This window comes from Euleptes europaea, chromosome 15 (assembly GCF_029931775.1).
Source record: "Euleptes europaea isolate rEulEur1 chromosome 15, rEulEur1.hap1, whole genome shotgun sequence".
Taxonomy (NCBI): domain Eukaryota; kingdom Metazoa; phylum Chordata; class Lepidosauria; order Squamata; family Sphaerodactylidae; genus Euleptes; species Euleptes europaea.
In genome coordinates, this window is record NC_079326.1 from 42860463 (window position 1) to 42877890 (window position 17428).

The 17428-nt window shown below is 40.7% G+C and overlaps 1 protein-coding gene across 2 annotated transcripts in view; it reads left to right on the forward strand.

The window, feature by feature from the left end:
• Positions 1-1987: 1987 nt before the first annotated feature.
• OSBPL6 (oxysterol binding protein like 6) overlaps positions 1988-17428 on the forward strand; it is a 67449-nt gene continuing 52008 nt past the window's right edge. For both annotated transcript variants that reach the window (XM_056861399.1, XM_056861400.1), the window contains exons 1-4: positions 1988-2168; positions 8580-8675; positions 10588-10710; positions 15380-15433. In XM_056861399.1, coding sequence (XP_056717377.1) covers positions 2067-2168; positions 8580-8675; positions 10588-10710; positions 15380-15433 — 375 coding nt within the window. In that variant the 5' untranslated portion in view covers positions 1988-2066. The remainder of the gene's footprint in view (positions 2169-8579; positions 8676-10587; positions 10711-15379; positions 15434-17428) is intronic.

A 17428-nucleotide genomic window follows, 5' to 3' on the forward strand; every position in this document is an offset into this window, starting at 1 on the left:
ATAGCCGAAGCCCTTTCCTTTTCAGCTCTTGAACAAGCTCCTGAATACAGTTCAGTGAACTGAAATTATTATTTTGCTCTTTTGCTGTGATATTCCATACCTTTTAAGGAGCTGCTATTTTTAAATATTAGAATTGATTTTTTGATTTGTGTTAAATCTAAGAGGAGTGTGCATCTTGAAATAGTAAATGGATACAGATCTTTGTAGGGAGCTTTCATGTATTTATGCAGTATGAATGCACTTCTGCACTTAGCTGTAGGCATGTAAATGTAGTGATGTTTGGCCTTGTAACTGTATATTGTCGCCTGTAAGGGTGAAAGTGGGACCTCACTAGAACTACAGTTTATGATGTTTCATTTGGAAGAATGATCATGTATCAGATAGGAGTAAGGTGACTTTATTGTCTTGTACAAAGAGTATCTACAGTAGGGGTGTCAAACTCATTTGTTACAAGGGCCGGATGTGACATAAATGGCACTTGGTTGGGCCCGGCCATATGTACCATAAAATTTAATGCCAGGTACCAGAGATACAAACTTTATAGAAGACACAGGCAAAGCCAATTAAACATATTATTTTTTTCACTTAAAATACAAACTTGCTTAAAATGATAACAGGAATAATTTTTCCCTGATTGCAGTTTATGCAGATGTAATAGTTTGTTTAAAACTCTGAAGATTACTCAACCAAGATTTCATCTAATTAGATGACTGGTCTAGTGTCTTTGGGGGGATTGAAGAGAAAGTACATATGTAGTCTTAGTTTTGCTTTAACTTTCTGTCCAGAGCTACCAAAAGATTCAAGTTTACTGTGACAAAAATCTCTAGCTGCATTTGGTTACCTTACGCATGTGTGTTTTCTTCTTTGAAAACAGCCAGTTTTTAGGACAAGGAAGGGGTGTCTTGTGAATAGCTAACCTTTTCTTACTCGACCACACTGGTTACACTCAATGTTCATATTGATATCTGTGGCAACCATATATGGAGAAAATGATACTTTGGTACCTTGAACAAAAGCCATGTGTAATTCCTTTTATTAGTACCTACCAAGATAACACAAACCTGTGTGGAAGCTTTTGAGTTCTCCAGAACTTTTCATCAGACTGGATATTAGAAGGTGGGGATGATGATGGGGGAAGCAGATGTTTCAGGCCTGATAAGGCATGTTGTCTCCATTCTGTGTAGTATGGCCAGGCAGATTTGAATTGATTGTGAAGCTGGGTGGAGCTGGTTTCTCAGCCTTCTGGGAAGGAAAAGAGCGAAAGGCAGCCTCCAGTTGAAGATTCAAGCAAATAAATAAACCCAGCAGCTAATCAAATGTCTAATCAAATAGAACACAGAGGTCCCTTAAAGGCTGATACCGAAGGGAAAAAGTGGTGCTCCCTATACTGGTTACCACGGATACTAGACTTCCTACATGTTCTTTACATGAAACTTGCTATATTTCGCATGCATGTTTGTAAATAATTGAAACCAGAGGGGAGAGTTAGAGAAAACTGAATGTAAACAATTTTAGCTGCAAAGGAATTGGTTGCTTGGGAAGCCAGGCAAGAAAAGGAAAGAGAACAATCAATATAATATAAGGAGAAAGTGTGTTTTTTTTTTCAATGAAGAAATTATGTTGGATACCTGGAAGTACAAAAATTGTGTCCGCAATAGAATTGCATTCTTGTCGTCCCGCCCCCCCAACTCATATTTAGATAACAAGAGAGGGATTGATTTAAATTCATAGGTGAATTCATATAGAACATAAAGGAGGGCATTTTTTTTTCTTTTCAGGGAAAATGATGTTTGTTTTTTGCAAAAGTGTGTGGGAATGTGTGTGTGTGTGAGAAAGAGAGAGAGGAATTTTTTAAAGGAGTATGTATATGTAATCTCTCCACCTTTGTCTTTTTCTTTAAAGGTCTGGTTTAGATGCCTTGAATTCATCATACCCTTTCATGTAGAGAACACACTGTGAAATGGAAGAAGGCTGAAAACCACTGAGTTCTATATTTGTTTGGACATCTGAATGAGATCAATGTGGTCTTCACAGTGAAAGAAGGCCACCAAAATCTAGCCGCCGTGATGAGTTCAGAGGAGAAGGGTGTATCTCCTGCTCACAGAACCTCTACACCGTCTCATAAAAGTGCCTCTACTTCATCCTCTTCCCAACGGGAGAGTAGGCAGGTAAGTCGCAGAATGCTATTCTGTTTATTTGCTTTGCAACTTTTTAATACCTGTTGGGCTGTTACCAGTTGTTTTTCCTTATAGTAGGGATGTTTAGAGGTCAACAGAAAAAAAAAAACCCTTCATAGCATCATCTGCTGTTCATAACACTAATGAAGTTTTTTACTGGCCTTGGGATGGATTAATTAGTGCTGCTGCTTTAGAAAAATACAGATGTGAGAATACCTGAGAAGGTGACATTCAGCGGACCTGTGTGGATGAAGAGAGTCCATTTAAGCTTATTGTTAGAGCAGAGATAGATGGTATGGCTAGTCTCAGCCCTGGGTTTGCTGGGGTAATAGGAGTGTGGGAGGCTGGATCAATGAATGAGAGGGAACAGCACTTAATCTTTCCCCTGCCTGCCAATTCTCCACAACAAGCACTTATGCTCCCTGGGTGCTGTATGTAAGCAAAACAAATCCGCCGTTTGTCGTTCCCTAAATGCCATTTTCCCTCAGCCAGCTTCAATTCTACTTCAGGGTGTCTGAGGAAAAATGAAGCTATGAGGTAGGGATAGTTGAGAGGAAGGCATTTATTGGAGTGGGGAGAGGAAGGATGTGCAGAGGGGGAAAAGGCAGGCATGGGAGAGTTAAATGCCTCCCCCTCCGCCTTTTCAGTGTCCTTATGAGAGAATCATTTATTTCTCAGCATCTGGTTGGCCCTTAGTGTTCTAGGTTTTAGAGAAATATTTTCTTGGTGTGTGTTAATGAAGCTCAGGCATACTGCTGTCGCTGGCCATTGTGTATGTGTGATCAAGAATTCAGTTGCTTTGTACAACAGGAAAAAATCTAAAATTATAAAACATTACAAAATAATTTTTAAAAGGTACGCTATATGGTGTACAGGATTTCTCCCACGGGATATAGTATTATGATTTCCCCCCTTGATTTCTGGTTTCTGCTTAGGGTTGCCAGCCCTCCTCAAGAGGGGTGGGGGATGGCCTGCCCCGCCTCTTGTTTCCCGCCACTGCTGGCACTTCCAGCAGTAGAAAACTTTGGTTCTTGTAGGTTATCCGGGCTGTGTAACCGTAGTCTTGGAATTTTCTTTCCTGACGTTTCGCCAGCAACTGTGGCCGGCATCTTCAGAGGAGTAACACTGAAGGACAGTGTCTCTCAGTGTCAAGGGTGTAGGAAGAGTAATATATAGTCAGAAAGGGGTTGGGTTTGAGCTGAGTATTGTCCTGCAAAAGTATTGTCCTGTAAGTATCAAGATAATGTGCTAATGAGGGTATGGTATGTTAATATGGAACCATTGTATCCTGAAGTGATCTGTTAATGTGTGTAATCCAAAGCTAATCTGTATGGCTATTGTTGAATGTTGTCTTTGTCTGGAGGTTTTTCAGGGCAGGAAGCCAAGCCTTATTCCTGCCCTGAAAAACCTCCAGACAAAGACAACATTCAACAATAGCCATACAGATTAGCTTTGGATTACACACATTAACAGATCACTTCAGGATACAATGGTTCCATATTAACATACCATACCCTCATTAGCACATTATCTTGATACTTACAGGACAATACTTTTGCAGGACAATACTCAGCTCAAACCCAACCCCTTTCCGACTATATATTACTCTTCCTACACCCTTGACACTGAGAGACACTGTCCTTCAGTGTTACTCCTCTGAAGATGCCGGCCACAGTTGCTGGCGAAACGTCAGGAAAGAAAATTCCAAGACCACGGTTACACAGCCCGGATAACCTACAAGAACCAATGAACTCTGACCGTGAAAGCCTTCGACAGTAGAAAACTTTATTTGAAATGTCCATTGGACTTTTGATGTGCCATCCTTTCTGGAAAAAAATCCAGAAGTGAAGTCATACCACTCTAGGAATTGCTGGAAACTCTATGGTAAAATTCCTAGTGAGGACTGACATCACTTCAGGGGAAAGCCCAGAAGTTCTTTCAAGGGCAATTTCTTGTTGGAATTTTTGAGTCTATAAAAAGCATGCATTTGGTATTTCTGTGGCATTTGGCTGCTTTCCAGTAGATAAAGAGCGTGTATCTTTGTTTTGTTAAATGATTTTTGCCTCTTAAAAATTAAACCACTCAAAGCATGGTTTTATTTGGGAAATTTATATGCTGCCTCTTCAGAGTTCAATAAATAGAGGAAAATAGCAGAACAAATAGTACTACTTGAGGGGGAAAAACAAGTAACTAAATCCCTTTGAGTAGAAAGGTTGGATTGAACTGTTGTCCCATCCTTTTTCCACCACCAGCCGTAGCAAGCAGTACATCCGGAGAGGGACAGGACAATATGTTACCTATAACTTGGCCTTGTTAGCCTAGGCTAGCCCTATCTCATCAGATCTCAGAAGCCAAGCAGGATCGGCCCTGGTTAGTATTTGGATGGGAGGCTCAAAGAAAGTCTAGGGTCACTACACAGAGGCAGGCAATGGCAAACCACCTCCAAATATCTTTTGCCTTGAAGACCCTACAGTGTTGCCATAAGATGGCTGCAACTTGACAGAATTTCCCACCACCACCACGTGAGAGCAGCAGTAATATACTTTAGTTGCCACCTAGTGACTGAGTGGCAGATACTTTTTGTTGAGCAGGGAGACTAGGCATGCTCCTGAGGAAGGTGGGGTTAGTTCAGGCATGATTCCAAGATGGATGCCTGACTGAGGATGTGTGTGCCACACTTGAAATTAAGCAGATTTATACCCTTGACCTACTAGCGTGGACTCTAAACTTCACAGAAGCAGGAATAATATTTCCTATATGGGCTTTCGGATGTGTTTTTCCTCTGCTGTATGTAAGCAAAACTTAACAGTTGTACATAATTACATCTGAACGTAATGCCTCTGTCTCTCCGCTGTGCCAATCTGGCAGAAGTTTTACATACTAGAGATGCAGCAGGTGGGAGACTATCTGCAGTAAGGGGCTGTTTTCCTACCTTTCCCGCATTCGCAGGCCAACAGTGAATGAATCATATGGTCATGCTTTACTATTGTCAGTGCTTACACACACACACACACACACACACACACACACACACACACTACTCTGGTTTGATAGCCAGAATGGTGTGGTGGTTAAGAGCAGTGGTTTAGAGTGGTGGACACTAATCTGAAGAACCGGGTTCGATTCCCCACTCCTTCACATGAGCGGTGGAGGCTAATCTGGTGAATCGGGTTGGTTTCCCTGCTCCTACACATAAGGCCAGCTGGGTGACCTTGGGCTAGTCACAGCTCTCTCAGCCCCACCTACCTCACAGGGTGTCTGTTGTGGGGAGGGGAAGGGAAGGTGATTGTGTAAGCTGGTTTGATTCTTCCTGAAGTGGAAGAGAGAGTCGGCACATAAAAACCAACTCTTCTTCTTCTCCTTCTAAAAATCTGAAGCGTAAAAATAAAGAGAAATATATCTCCTTAATCCAGTAGTGTATTGAAAAAGCACTGTGTGTGACCTGAAACGAGGGCATTAAGTCTTTTTGGAATACAGGCTCATGTTTAGCTCTTGGCTATAGCGCAAAATGGCCAGAGGACATTTAGGAGATGAGAGAGGATGGGCTTGGTGGCATCATAATCTCTTAGGCATCAGCCAAGAAAAAAGGTTTGACTGAACGATGTCCTGAAATAATTGCTCTAACTTAATTGGAGAGCACTTTGACTTTTGAGTGGATGATATTTCCAGTTTAATTTTCCCATTTGTTCATTTTAATACCAAATAACTGTCTTTATTTTTTTCCCTTTGTAACAAAAATGAGATCTGAGGAAAAAGTGACAGACATCACTTTCCAGTAAACTAGCAGTAATCTTCAGGGGAAACTGATACAGATTCTCCCACTCGGTCTAACAGGAGCTTTTCTACAAATTTAGCAAGAGTGATGATTTTCTTGTTCCGCTCCCCACCTCACATCTCAATCTGATCCCAAGGATCCCCTAACACTCAGGATCAATCTTTTTTTGGGGGGAAGGGGTGTCTTGGGCTTTTATGCAGGGACGTTTCCCTGCGCCCACCCCCAACTGCTTTGGGGCTTCCTTTTGATTATGTACGCCTTATCCACCTGTCAGAGGTCGGCTTGTTCTCCCTGCGCGTTTTGTCCGCATTTTCCAGATTCTGGCTAAAACAGCAGCTGGAAAACACAGGCAAAATGCGCAAGGAGCGGGAGGAGACCTCTGACGGAGACCTCTGACCTCTGATGTCAGACTTATGTCCATTCAGTCTTTGTCGCAGGGACTGGCCTATAATAATAACTTCAACATTTCAGGCAGAGCTGTTTTAACAGGATGCCTTTTAAAATGAACATATCATTCATAAACATTTTCTAGTAAACAAACGGCTTATTTTCAGTCACATAGTCAAGATCCTTGTGCACTATGGAGGCAGCTACTGCCGAAGCAAGTTTTGAAAAACTTTGCCCAGCCAGTCCGATCTCCAGTGTTCCCTCAGAAGTCCCACCTGGCCCAACCCACTTTATAAAAACACTGGCAAGGTGTCAGTGGGCGATATGGTGCCCACAGGCATCATGTTGGGGACCCCTGTAGTAGATGGTAGCCTAGACTTGTCAGAAAGGGATCACTTTAGGTAGTACTGATTTTAGATATGGAATTAATCATTAATACCCGATTCTTACATTTATGTAGCAGCTGCTTTCTCTAGGTTTAGTTCCAAACCACAACAGTGGCATCTGTAAAGAAGAGAAGTGTGGGTCTGGGGAACGAGGTGCTGGTTTGTTTTCATGGACAACAGATAACTACTTTGTTTGTCCAACCTCAACGGCTACTGTTTATAGAGATTATTGTGAGAATTGTTCATATGGAATTTTTTAACCTCAGTGATAACATGTGATTTGGGTCTAAGTTACTATGAGAGGAGGAAGAGGAGGAGGAAAAGAAGAAGAAAAAAGATATCTCAAAGTGGGATGATGAAGGGAATGCATAGAATTCTTCACACTGAAGTAAGAGTTAGGACAGATGATCAAGCCTTGCCTGAAACTGGTTGTGGATATTCTCTGATCGCGTGATGACATCCAACCGTACGAGCCGTTATACTTGTTTCAGAAATAATTCATTAGTCGTAGCATTGTATTTTTGACCCAACTAAACTTGGGTCAAACCTGAACTACCCATCTTTCTTCTTTAAAGATGCACCTATTTCTAAGGAGACAGCAATTGTAGAGAATAGAAGATGAACGTGGTATAATTTACTCTGTGTAGATCAGTGGAATATTATTTGTCAGATGCAGAAGAATCTATAGGTTCACAGGGTCTTTCCACCCTCACTGGTGACAGCATTTTTATGGGGAAATAACAGATCAGACATCCAAGGTAACTGTTTCTGAGTCATCATTGTTATCCATGAGGAGAGCGTGAGTGGTGTTTCACAATCTGTTCAAATGGCCACATAATGGATGATAAACTACAATTTTCATATGTTCCAGAGGATAATAATCCCAAAACGTTCCTAGATGATTTTAGAGTACTATCACATATATTACAAATACTGACTCACAGAATGAAGAAGAAGAAGAGTTGGTTTTTAAATGCTGACTTTCTCTATCACTTAAGGGAGAGTCAAACCAGCTTACAATCACCTTCCCCTCCCCTCCCCACAACAGACATCCTGTGAGGTAGGTGGGGCTGAGAGAGCTTGAACAGAGCTGTAACTTGCCCAAGGTCACCCAGCTGGCCTTATGTGTAGGAGCAGGGAAACAAATCCAGTTCACCAGATTAGCCTCCACCGCTCATGTGGAGGAGTGGGGAATCAAACCCGGTTCTCCAGATCAGAGTCCACTGCTCCAAACCACCGCTCTTAACCACTACACCACACTGGCTCTCATTTTCACTGAGGCGGTAAGTATGGTACAAAGGCTTGCAGGCCAAAGGAAGTAATATAGAATGAGAGGGGATTATAGGCATTTATGTATGGTTCTGAGGCCTAAAGGTAAAGAGAGATTGATGGAAAGAACCAAGTTCGTGAGGAAAAACCAAGAAACCCGCGAGCTTTAAGGGATGATAAGATCAAAAAGAACAAGTAGGCTTTTTACAGAAATTAAAATCTACGGCACAAATCATTAATGGTTGTGGAATAAGAGATAGAAAAAACATGAAGGAAAGATGGTTGTATTGATAATATTCTAAGCTTTGGAGGGAGGAAGAGCCAATGGAAGATATATAACACTGAAGTTTACTTATACAGAAGTTTTTAGATGCCTTGTTCAGCAGTCATTGTTTTAATCCTACCCATGCTGTTGATGGCTATGCTGTTCATTGTTAACATGTACTGTAAATTTGTTTTAGATGAGGCAGTGATTATTTAAGTTGCTTCCAGGAGTCTTCTATAAACAGTACCCTCCCGGTCATGTATGGGAAAGTCATTTTCTCTGACTGAGCACATAACTCTTCTTATTGTTGTTTGTTTCAGAGTGGCCATGTCTTAGAGCGGAACATGTCTACTGGAAGCACAGACCCCGTGATCAGCAAACAGCTGCTAGAAAATGAGCCTGTCACTATAACTAAAGTAAGTAAGGTAATGAAGCCTGCATTGGCGATTCATGCACAAAAGCTGTTAAATGGGTGGACGGTTTTAATGTGTGCAGCTCCTGTGGGTGGATCAACATGCACTGGGCTTTGTGCTTAGTTAGCCACCTAACAAGGAGCATGGCTCAGTGCAGAGCCCTAGCTTCAAACTTTGACATCTCCAATGAAAAGGTCTCAGGATGCTAGGAGAGGACTTCCTCTGCCATTGATCCTGGAGAGTGCTGGCAAAATAAACGATAGTGAGGAGGAGAGTTGGTTTTTATATGCCGACTTTCTCTACTTTTTTTAAGGAGAATCAACCCGGCTTACAGTGGTATTAGTAGTAGTAGTGGTTGGTTTTTATACCCTGATTTTCTCTACCTTTAAGGCGTCTCAAACCGGCTTACAATCGCCTTCCCTTCCCCACAACAGACCCCTTGTGAGGTAGGTAGGGCTGAGAGAGTTCAGAGAACAGTGGCTAGCCCAAGGTCAACCAGCAGGCTTCATGTGTAGGAGTGGAGAAACGAACATGGTTCACTAAATTAAAGTCTGCCGCTCATGTAGAGGAGGTAGCATTGCACAAATCTGGGACCATACAGGCTGCCTCAATAGGGATTGTTTGCAATGCATTAACAGTGCCCTTTCTGTTTACATAGTCTGTTCATACTTAAAGTGGTCCGTAATGTGGGTGCTTTGGGGGGAAATGTGCAGGCACTACCATTGGGCTTCCAGCTATTCAACGCTCATGTGTAGGGCTGTTTGTGTATTCCCCAAGAGGGAGCTGATTCTCACATTCAGCCACTGTGATTTGCATGCCTGTACCAGCCCCCCCAAAGAGAGAGGCTGCTGAGACCATGTAAATTGTGTTGGCTGCATGTACAGCCTCCATGCGGGTGTGCTGTGCCTCTACATAACCACTGCTCAGCCAAAAGCTTGCTGTTGGGGCCTGCATAGCTTCCAGGATGCAAATGCCAGTTTTTTAGGGCTTTGGATCAAGCTTTTAGATGCCCATGTCCATAGACCTTAGAATAAAGTATATCCCGGTGATGTACGTGGTGCTTTTTCCAACAGAACTCTTTGACAACAGACTTCCTGCCAAGGAACTTTGGAATTCATCTTACGGATGCTACTGAAAATAACATGCCCGTATCAAGTTCTCTGCCATAGCTTTTAGAATCCTGTGTTACGATTTCCCTGCTCTGGTCCATATCATTGGCAGGCAGGAATTAAGAAATTGTCAGCATGATAACATCACAGCATTGGTTGAAGGGTGAATGTTCCTCAGTGTTACAGTGAATTCACACCCATGTTTTCTGTAACAAGTAGATTCTGCATGAAATGGCTTTAAAAATAAAACAAGTCTTTGAAGAAGAAGAAAAAGAAGAAGAGGAGTTAGTTTTTATATGCTGATTTTCTCTACTTTTTTAAAGGAGAATCAAACTGTCTTACAATCTCCGTCCCTTCCTCTCTCCTCAACAGACACCTTGTGAGGTAGATGAGGCTGAGAGAGCTCTCAAGGTCACCCAATTGGCTTTATGTGTAGGAGCGGGGAAATTAGTTCACCAGATTAGAGTCCACCGCTCATGTGGAGGAGTGGGAAATCAAACCTGGTTCTCCAGATTAGAGTCCATCGCTCCTAACCACTATACCATGCTTGCTCTGAATGTTAGCTTTAAGCTCTCAATTTAATGTTAAGAAAGATATCAAACTTTTTAACCCCAAACGAACATTTTCAGCTGAATCCTATGAATGGTTACTCAGAGGTAATCTCGGTTGAGTTCAAAGGAACTTATTCTCAAATAATACATTGGATAGCAATTTTAATTTTTTGTTAAAAAATGGTTTATATTATATGAGCAATTTTAACTAAAATATTGAAGTTGTGAGCTTGATTGGGTTTTTTTCCCCTTTAGGAACCAGACAACTGGGAGATCATCGAGGGCCTGAAAATTGGCCAGACGAATGTCCAGAAGCCAGACAAACATGAGGGATTCATGCTGAAGAAAAGGAAATGGCCTTTGAAAGGCTGGCACAAGGTAAAATGTCCATAAAACACTTATATGACCTTTACATAAAAGGAAGGGGTCATTATCGTTTGAGGCAAAACTATTTGCCCTTCGGACCCCCCCCCCCCCCAGGGTCTCATTTTATGATGTTTTTATGGTCCGTGCAATCTCCAGTTAGTTTATTGTATTCTCTGTATGAACTTTCCTGATAGATACCCCGCATTAAAATATGTTCCTTGTCTGGAACAACAAATTCCTTTTCTGTAATGCTTGCGTGCTTATCAGCGGCAGTCATTACTTCCATTCTTCCATTCCCTTTTTCAGCAGCCAGAGAATAATGAAGAACAAAATGCATTCAAATATAGAGTGCCGTGAGAGAATGCAAAACAAATAGAGAAATACTCATTATATTACATAGTGAAAACAGAAATAAATGCAGGTACAGTCTTTGCTATGGTTTGGCATATTGTTAAAAGCCAGAAACCTCTGAGTCAGCAAAAACTATGGAGGACCTGACAGATATACTTGATGTGTTATATGAAAAGTATTGGAGGACATGGTTTGGATGTTCAGACAGCAAAGGGACACTGGTAAAATAAATGGTAGGCTTGTGAAGTCTTGAAAACTGATCCAGAACACATTTCTTTGTATGCAGCCAAGACCTTTTGATTTCAGTACAACTTCCTGCCAAGTGAGCTTGCTTAAGATTGCAACCTTTGTATTTGGGGAGCTCAATCATATATGTTGCCTTTAGCTGCAAATATTTAGTCCAAAGTAGTATCATTTCCTGGCAAAACCACCTCTAGTGATCCATATGATAACAATAAAATATACAGGAAAAAAAATCAATCCTCGATTAAAACAACGTTTGTGAATTTTAAACAAAGCTCCGCTTCCTCATAGGGCTGGAATCAATACAGCCTTCCTTTCCTTTCTGTATGTGTCTCTCATACGGGCCCAATTGATCCCTTTTGGGAAGCATCCCTGTGTTTCTAAGGTTTGTGCGGATGTTGGGGATGGGGAAGCATGTAAGCAACCCTCCCTTTTCGGTCCATTGTAGAGAAATGGCAATTCCCAGGAACGTGTCTTTAGGATTCCAGCTAGTGGCTCTTCATAAGGAGCCCCCCTCTTCTAAAGTGCCATTCCCACTTTCCTGGGAATATGTGCTGTTGAATAACATGGGACTTGCTTCTGTTTATACCTGCTTCGGACTGTTCCCATTCGTTAATATATTGAGTCAGGGGTGTCGAACTCAATTGTTACGAGGGCCGGATATAACATAAATGCCACTTGGTTGGTCCGGGCTCTCAAGGGGCTGGATCTGGCCCCTAGGCCTTATGTTTGACACCCCTGTATTAAGTCTTTGAAACTGTATTTATTTAAAATATTTGCATCCCATCTCTCTCCCAAAGGATATGAGGCTGATTACAATAAACTGGGGTGGGGGTGGTGATTAATACAGACAATAAAATTTAAAACATACAAACTAGAATTTAAAACCAACTAAAATACAGATACAACGTTGGATATATGCCGTCGTTCGTTCTACTAGCCTCAGATCTTCGTTAGAGTTTTTGCACCACTTTTAGTTCTTATACCTGAAAAACTTGCAATTCTTATTATGTACATTTAGACAATTAAGAGATTGGCCTGCTTTTTCCCCTCATATAAGGGTTAGTCAGTCAGAACTACTTCCTGATAGAGAAAAGATGTTTAACAGCCTCTGTTTCAAATTTAAAGGATGGTTTAGGGGCTGAAGGGGGAAAGGACATTTTGAGCGGGGAAAACAGCCAGAGGAAAACAGTTAAACCCCCTCCTCACACACACGCTTTGATCCTTCTGCTTTTGGGGCTGCTTTTTATTTTAAAAATAATATTACCATTGATGGCAAGTAATGTCATGTTTTAAACTAAAGGGAGTCTCATTAATTTGCAGATTTCTCTGTACTCTTTTATCCTCTCATCCTTTCACTGTACTAATGTGGTTACTATTGAATAATGTCATCATATTTGTTCATTTTTGCAAGTCTGGGATTTCAAACGTCCCTTCAGTGCCAAGGGAAGATTTATTTAGACAAAAATTATCCCATGACTTTGAAGTGGCTAATACTTACCAATAGAACAAAACTACACACATGCTTAATCTTAGCCAAAAGGCTGGGAAGCGAGAGAACGAAACAGTAAAATGGATAGATTCTTCAGGGTAGATTTAAGAACATCCCTGTCTGTAATTTGACCTGCCCATGTTCGCAGGACCAACCAGAAACAGTGGCTCGTGTGGCTTCATTGTGCTTTTTACATGTCCCTGTGGGAAACTTACACAGGATATTTTCTATCTCCCCGCAAAAGACAAAGTGGCTTTCCTCTTGACTGATCAGCGCCCCTGTACCACAGAGGAGGTAGCTAAGTTTCTTTTAGCTGCTATGAGGATTCGAGAAACCAAGCATAAATCCATTTGATTGTTGTAATGATTTGAGTTATTTACAGTCAAACTGTATTATTTTATCAGGACACAACTATATCTAACTAATATAATTTATGCCATTAAAGGTTGATATAGATATAGATCAATGATAAAACATCGTAATAAGCCAATTGAATAATCCAAATAATGCCACTGCACCTCAAGTAAAGTCTTTATGTCTCAACCAGTTAAGAAACCAAGTCAATGAATCAGTCAACAATAAACTCTTGTCAACAAATAGACATCTGCTGTGAGTTTTAAATAGCTCAAAGAGCTCAGCAGAAAAGATCTTTGTTGTCAAAGGCCTGCTGAAATCAGATTGATTTACTTAGTTCTGTTACTGACCAGTGAAGCAACACCAACTTCCTCTGGCCAGCCCTTCTGAATGGTGTGTACAACTGTGAAAAGCCATTGATGTTGTAGAGGCCAAATCCACCTCCTAAATGGAGGGAATGGCTAGCGGGAAGCATTGGGCAGATGTAGCTCTGTACAAGAATGTCTCTTCGTAGGCATTTTTAGTTGCACAACAAGTTTTGGAATGTATATATTTGTTTACAAAATTTATATCGCGCCTTTCTGCTCTCACAAGGGCCACCAAGGCAGCTAGCAATTTGAAACATACATGATAAAGTCACATTTTAAAACTCTTAAAATGACCCCCCCAAAAATGTGTCATTAAAACAAATTAAAACAAAGTTAAATTTTTTTTTAAGTTTTATTGGTAGAAAGTACAAAAAACAAACACAGGGACATCAGAAATAAATAAAGAAAGAAAATCCTGCATAAATACAAAGATTGAAAGAAAAAACGATCACAAAAATTACATAGACCAAGAAAAAGACCATTCTTGAACGTTCATTTGCAAACTCCAATGGGAGCATCAATACATTCCACTAAAACAAACAAAACAATAACAACAAAGTTAAACTATGTACAAAGATATAAAAACAAAAATTAAAACATTGGTCAGGAATAAGACTATCAATAGCATGCCTTGTCAGTGACTATGAAATGTACTGGCAGTCATTCAGAAGTGCAGATGGTATGAAAAAAAACACACAAAAGCCCCCCCCCCAAAAAAAAACTATAGTGTCAGAGACAGAGCTGTGTGATACAGGACACAAAGTGCTGGGCTGGGATGTGGGAGACCCAGGTTTGAATCACACTCTGCCATGGAAACTTGCTGGATGATCTTGGGCGAATCACTCTCCTTTAGACTAACCCTACCTCACAGGGTTGTTATGAGGATGAAACTGAGGAGGGAAGAATGATGTTGTAAGCTGCCTTGGGTCCCTGTTGGGGAGGAAAGTGGGGCACAAGTATCAAAGCAATAAATACTTTTTTTTAAAAAATGAAGGGCTTCATGTAGAGGAACATAATAGCAAAGTGGGGAGGTAGATACAACTCGTTAATTTTGCAAACTGATACCATTTTCTTTTCAATTTTTCTTTAACAAAGTCTAAAATGGGATTTGCCACTGCAGTGTTTATGCTTTCATTTATTCCACCATGACCCCAAGATCTATTTCCTGGGTAGACACAACCACTTCAGACCCTGTCAGCATTTGTTTTGAAGGTGTATACTTTTTTTCACCAATATGCATTACTTTGCAACTGCATACATTAAACTGTGGCATCTTGTTGCCCATGCACCCAGTTCTGAGAGATATTTTAGAGCCCTTCGTAGTATTCTTTGGATTTCATTGTTGTGTATAATTTGGTGTCATTTTCTTATTTAACCATCTCACTGGTCTCTTGTCAAGTCTGGATGAATTGTGAATCTTAGATAACTCTAATAAACCCAGGGGGAAGGGTTTTGTAGTGTTAAAGTTGCCTGTTTAGTCCTATGTTCCATTTCTTGGTCCTGTTCTTTAATCAATGATTTTACACTCACCGTCATAAATATGTTGGCATGTAGCCAACAACTCTGTTTTGTCAGTTCGTTCAATGGAACTGCATTTCTTTTTGTAGAAGAGGGGCCAGTGCATTGTGCTGATTCTCCCCTCCCACTCTGTAAGGTAAAAACCTGTGTTATTATCTTTGTCTTGACTGAAATAACAGATGTGAGGTGCTTTGACCATTTGCTTTGCTGCCAAAATAAATGGGAGCAAGTTGTCAATTAACTTCATTTTCAACCATATGCTGATTATTAATGGGAATATAAATTTGCCTTTGTAGACATGTGGATTTACGTAATCCAGATTTTATTTAGTCATTAACAAACTGTTTCTCCACAGCGCTTTTTTGTCCTGGATAATGGAATGTTGAAATACTCAAAATCACCGATTGATGTAAGTAAACCCGGAGCTGTTTTCAAAGCTGGACTTGCCTTCTGTTGTTCCTTAAAGATTTACTCTTAGTTACAGTAGCCACTTGGGGCCAAAGTAGACATGATGTGGGAGATACATAATGATGGATCTCCCATTTTAATTTCAAGAACAGGTAACAGGTAGCTAATTTGATTGGGGAAGTGGTTCTAAAGGGAGGAGAGGTATTTAACCTTTCCTTCTGCACCATTTTGCCATGGTACTCAAACTTTGGCTTTACTCAGTACATAGCCATTATTTGTGGTTGCCACCAGCTCCTCCTTTCCTGTGAGTGCTGTGCCCTAAACAGATACCTTGGGGAAAAGTCAGGGTTTGGTTTTGCTTGACACAAAGCTTTAGAGAAGACAAGGGGCAGCACAAATATCTCTTGCTGCTTCTAGACCTTCCTATATGACTGATGCAAAGTGACTCACTCTAACTTTGCACCAGGTGTTGGGGGGAGTCAGAGTTAAAAAAACTTGTACTGCTTGTTATCATTTCCAAAAGCACAAAGCTCAGTGAGAGAAAAGATCCCATCCCTCTTCATACCAGAAAGCTCAAGGGAAGTGACATCTCATTTGGGTTTTGGGAAAGAGAATCAGCATGAGTCTTTCTTACTGCTTCTTTAAAGACCTTTGCACAATGCTGGAAGATCTTCTCCCTCACCTGAGTTTTCTTCAGTGTGCACAGAAATCATGGAATAACAGCATGTGCATGATGCCAGGAAAGGAGAAGTTGCCAAAAGGGAGGGGTCATGATCTTTGGTGACTGAGTTTGTGGATCTCTAAGGTTTGTATAGCTTTGAAGATAACCCAGTTTTGACAATGTCTTTATAACTGTTCTGCCAAAAGACATGGACATTAAGGGCCCTGCAAAACTGAAAAGAATTTCAATTTAGATTCCCCCTTGGAAAAAAAGAATTTGGCCAGGGGTTTATGATCTCCAAATGGATGTTCTCTTCTTTGAAAGAGAACATCTGATGATCAGAAGAAATTATTCATACCTGATGAACATGTTCCTGAATGAATAAGCTGGTTGGGTAGCTCCAGTTAATTGAGTGCGCCACCTTCTTGAATATGAATTCTTTCTACTCTTCCCTGTGTAACCATAACTATGGTTCAGTCTTACACTGGTATCAACTTTAACCATTGTTAACATTAATCATGGATCACTCTTAGCCAGGATTTACCACCATCTTCACACTACAGATTTATGCTGTGGTTAACGGTGAATCCCAGTTAGCATTAACCGTGATTAAGTTCCGTACTGATGGGATCAGTCACACAAGAAAGGGCAGGGCTGGGGGGATTTTGCACTCCAGCAATAGCTGCTGATCGGTTGATCTCCTGTAGAGATCAGGTGCATCACTTTTGCACCACTCTGTGGGAATCTATGAAATCCTTTGTATAAAGGATCGTGGAGTTGCCCAGCAGGTGGCTTTTGTGGGCCAAGGGCTATACCTGACCATTCCTGCAATATTTCTAGGATTTCTTGTGTTCTGGGATCGAAGCTCTCCATTCCTGTGTGAAAATAAGTGCACACCTGATGCTTCCAGTGGCCTACAGTGGAGTGACTAATGCAAGTGATTATATAGACTCCCAATAGATATTTGTGATTATATTATACACATTTGTTCCATGTGTTGGATATAATGTACATCAAGTGGACATCAGATCTACTTTACTTAATTCTTAGTATTTAATTTGATCATGAATATTAGTGATATAGGTAGCCTTCAATTGGGAAAAAAGTATAACCTATTGGAAATTATATATACTGGAGAGCTGATGTACACTTGTATTCTCTGTGAGAAAATATAATTCATTACTGAAATAATTTTGCTTGCTCATATAACAAGCAAGCCACAATCTGAAAATGTATTTGTTCAGTTATCAACGCTATGTAATATACACACGTTCTGTCTTGTCTGTCTCTTTCTCTCTTTCCCTCTAAAGATGGAATAAGCCCTGCACTGTTATT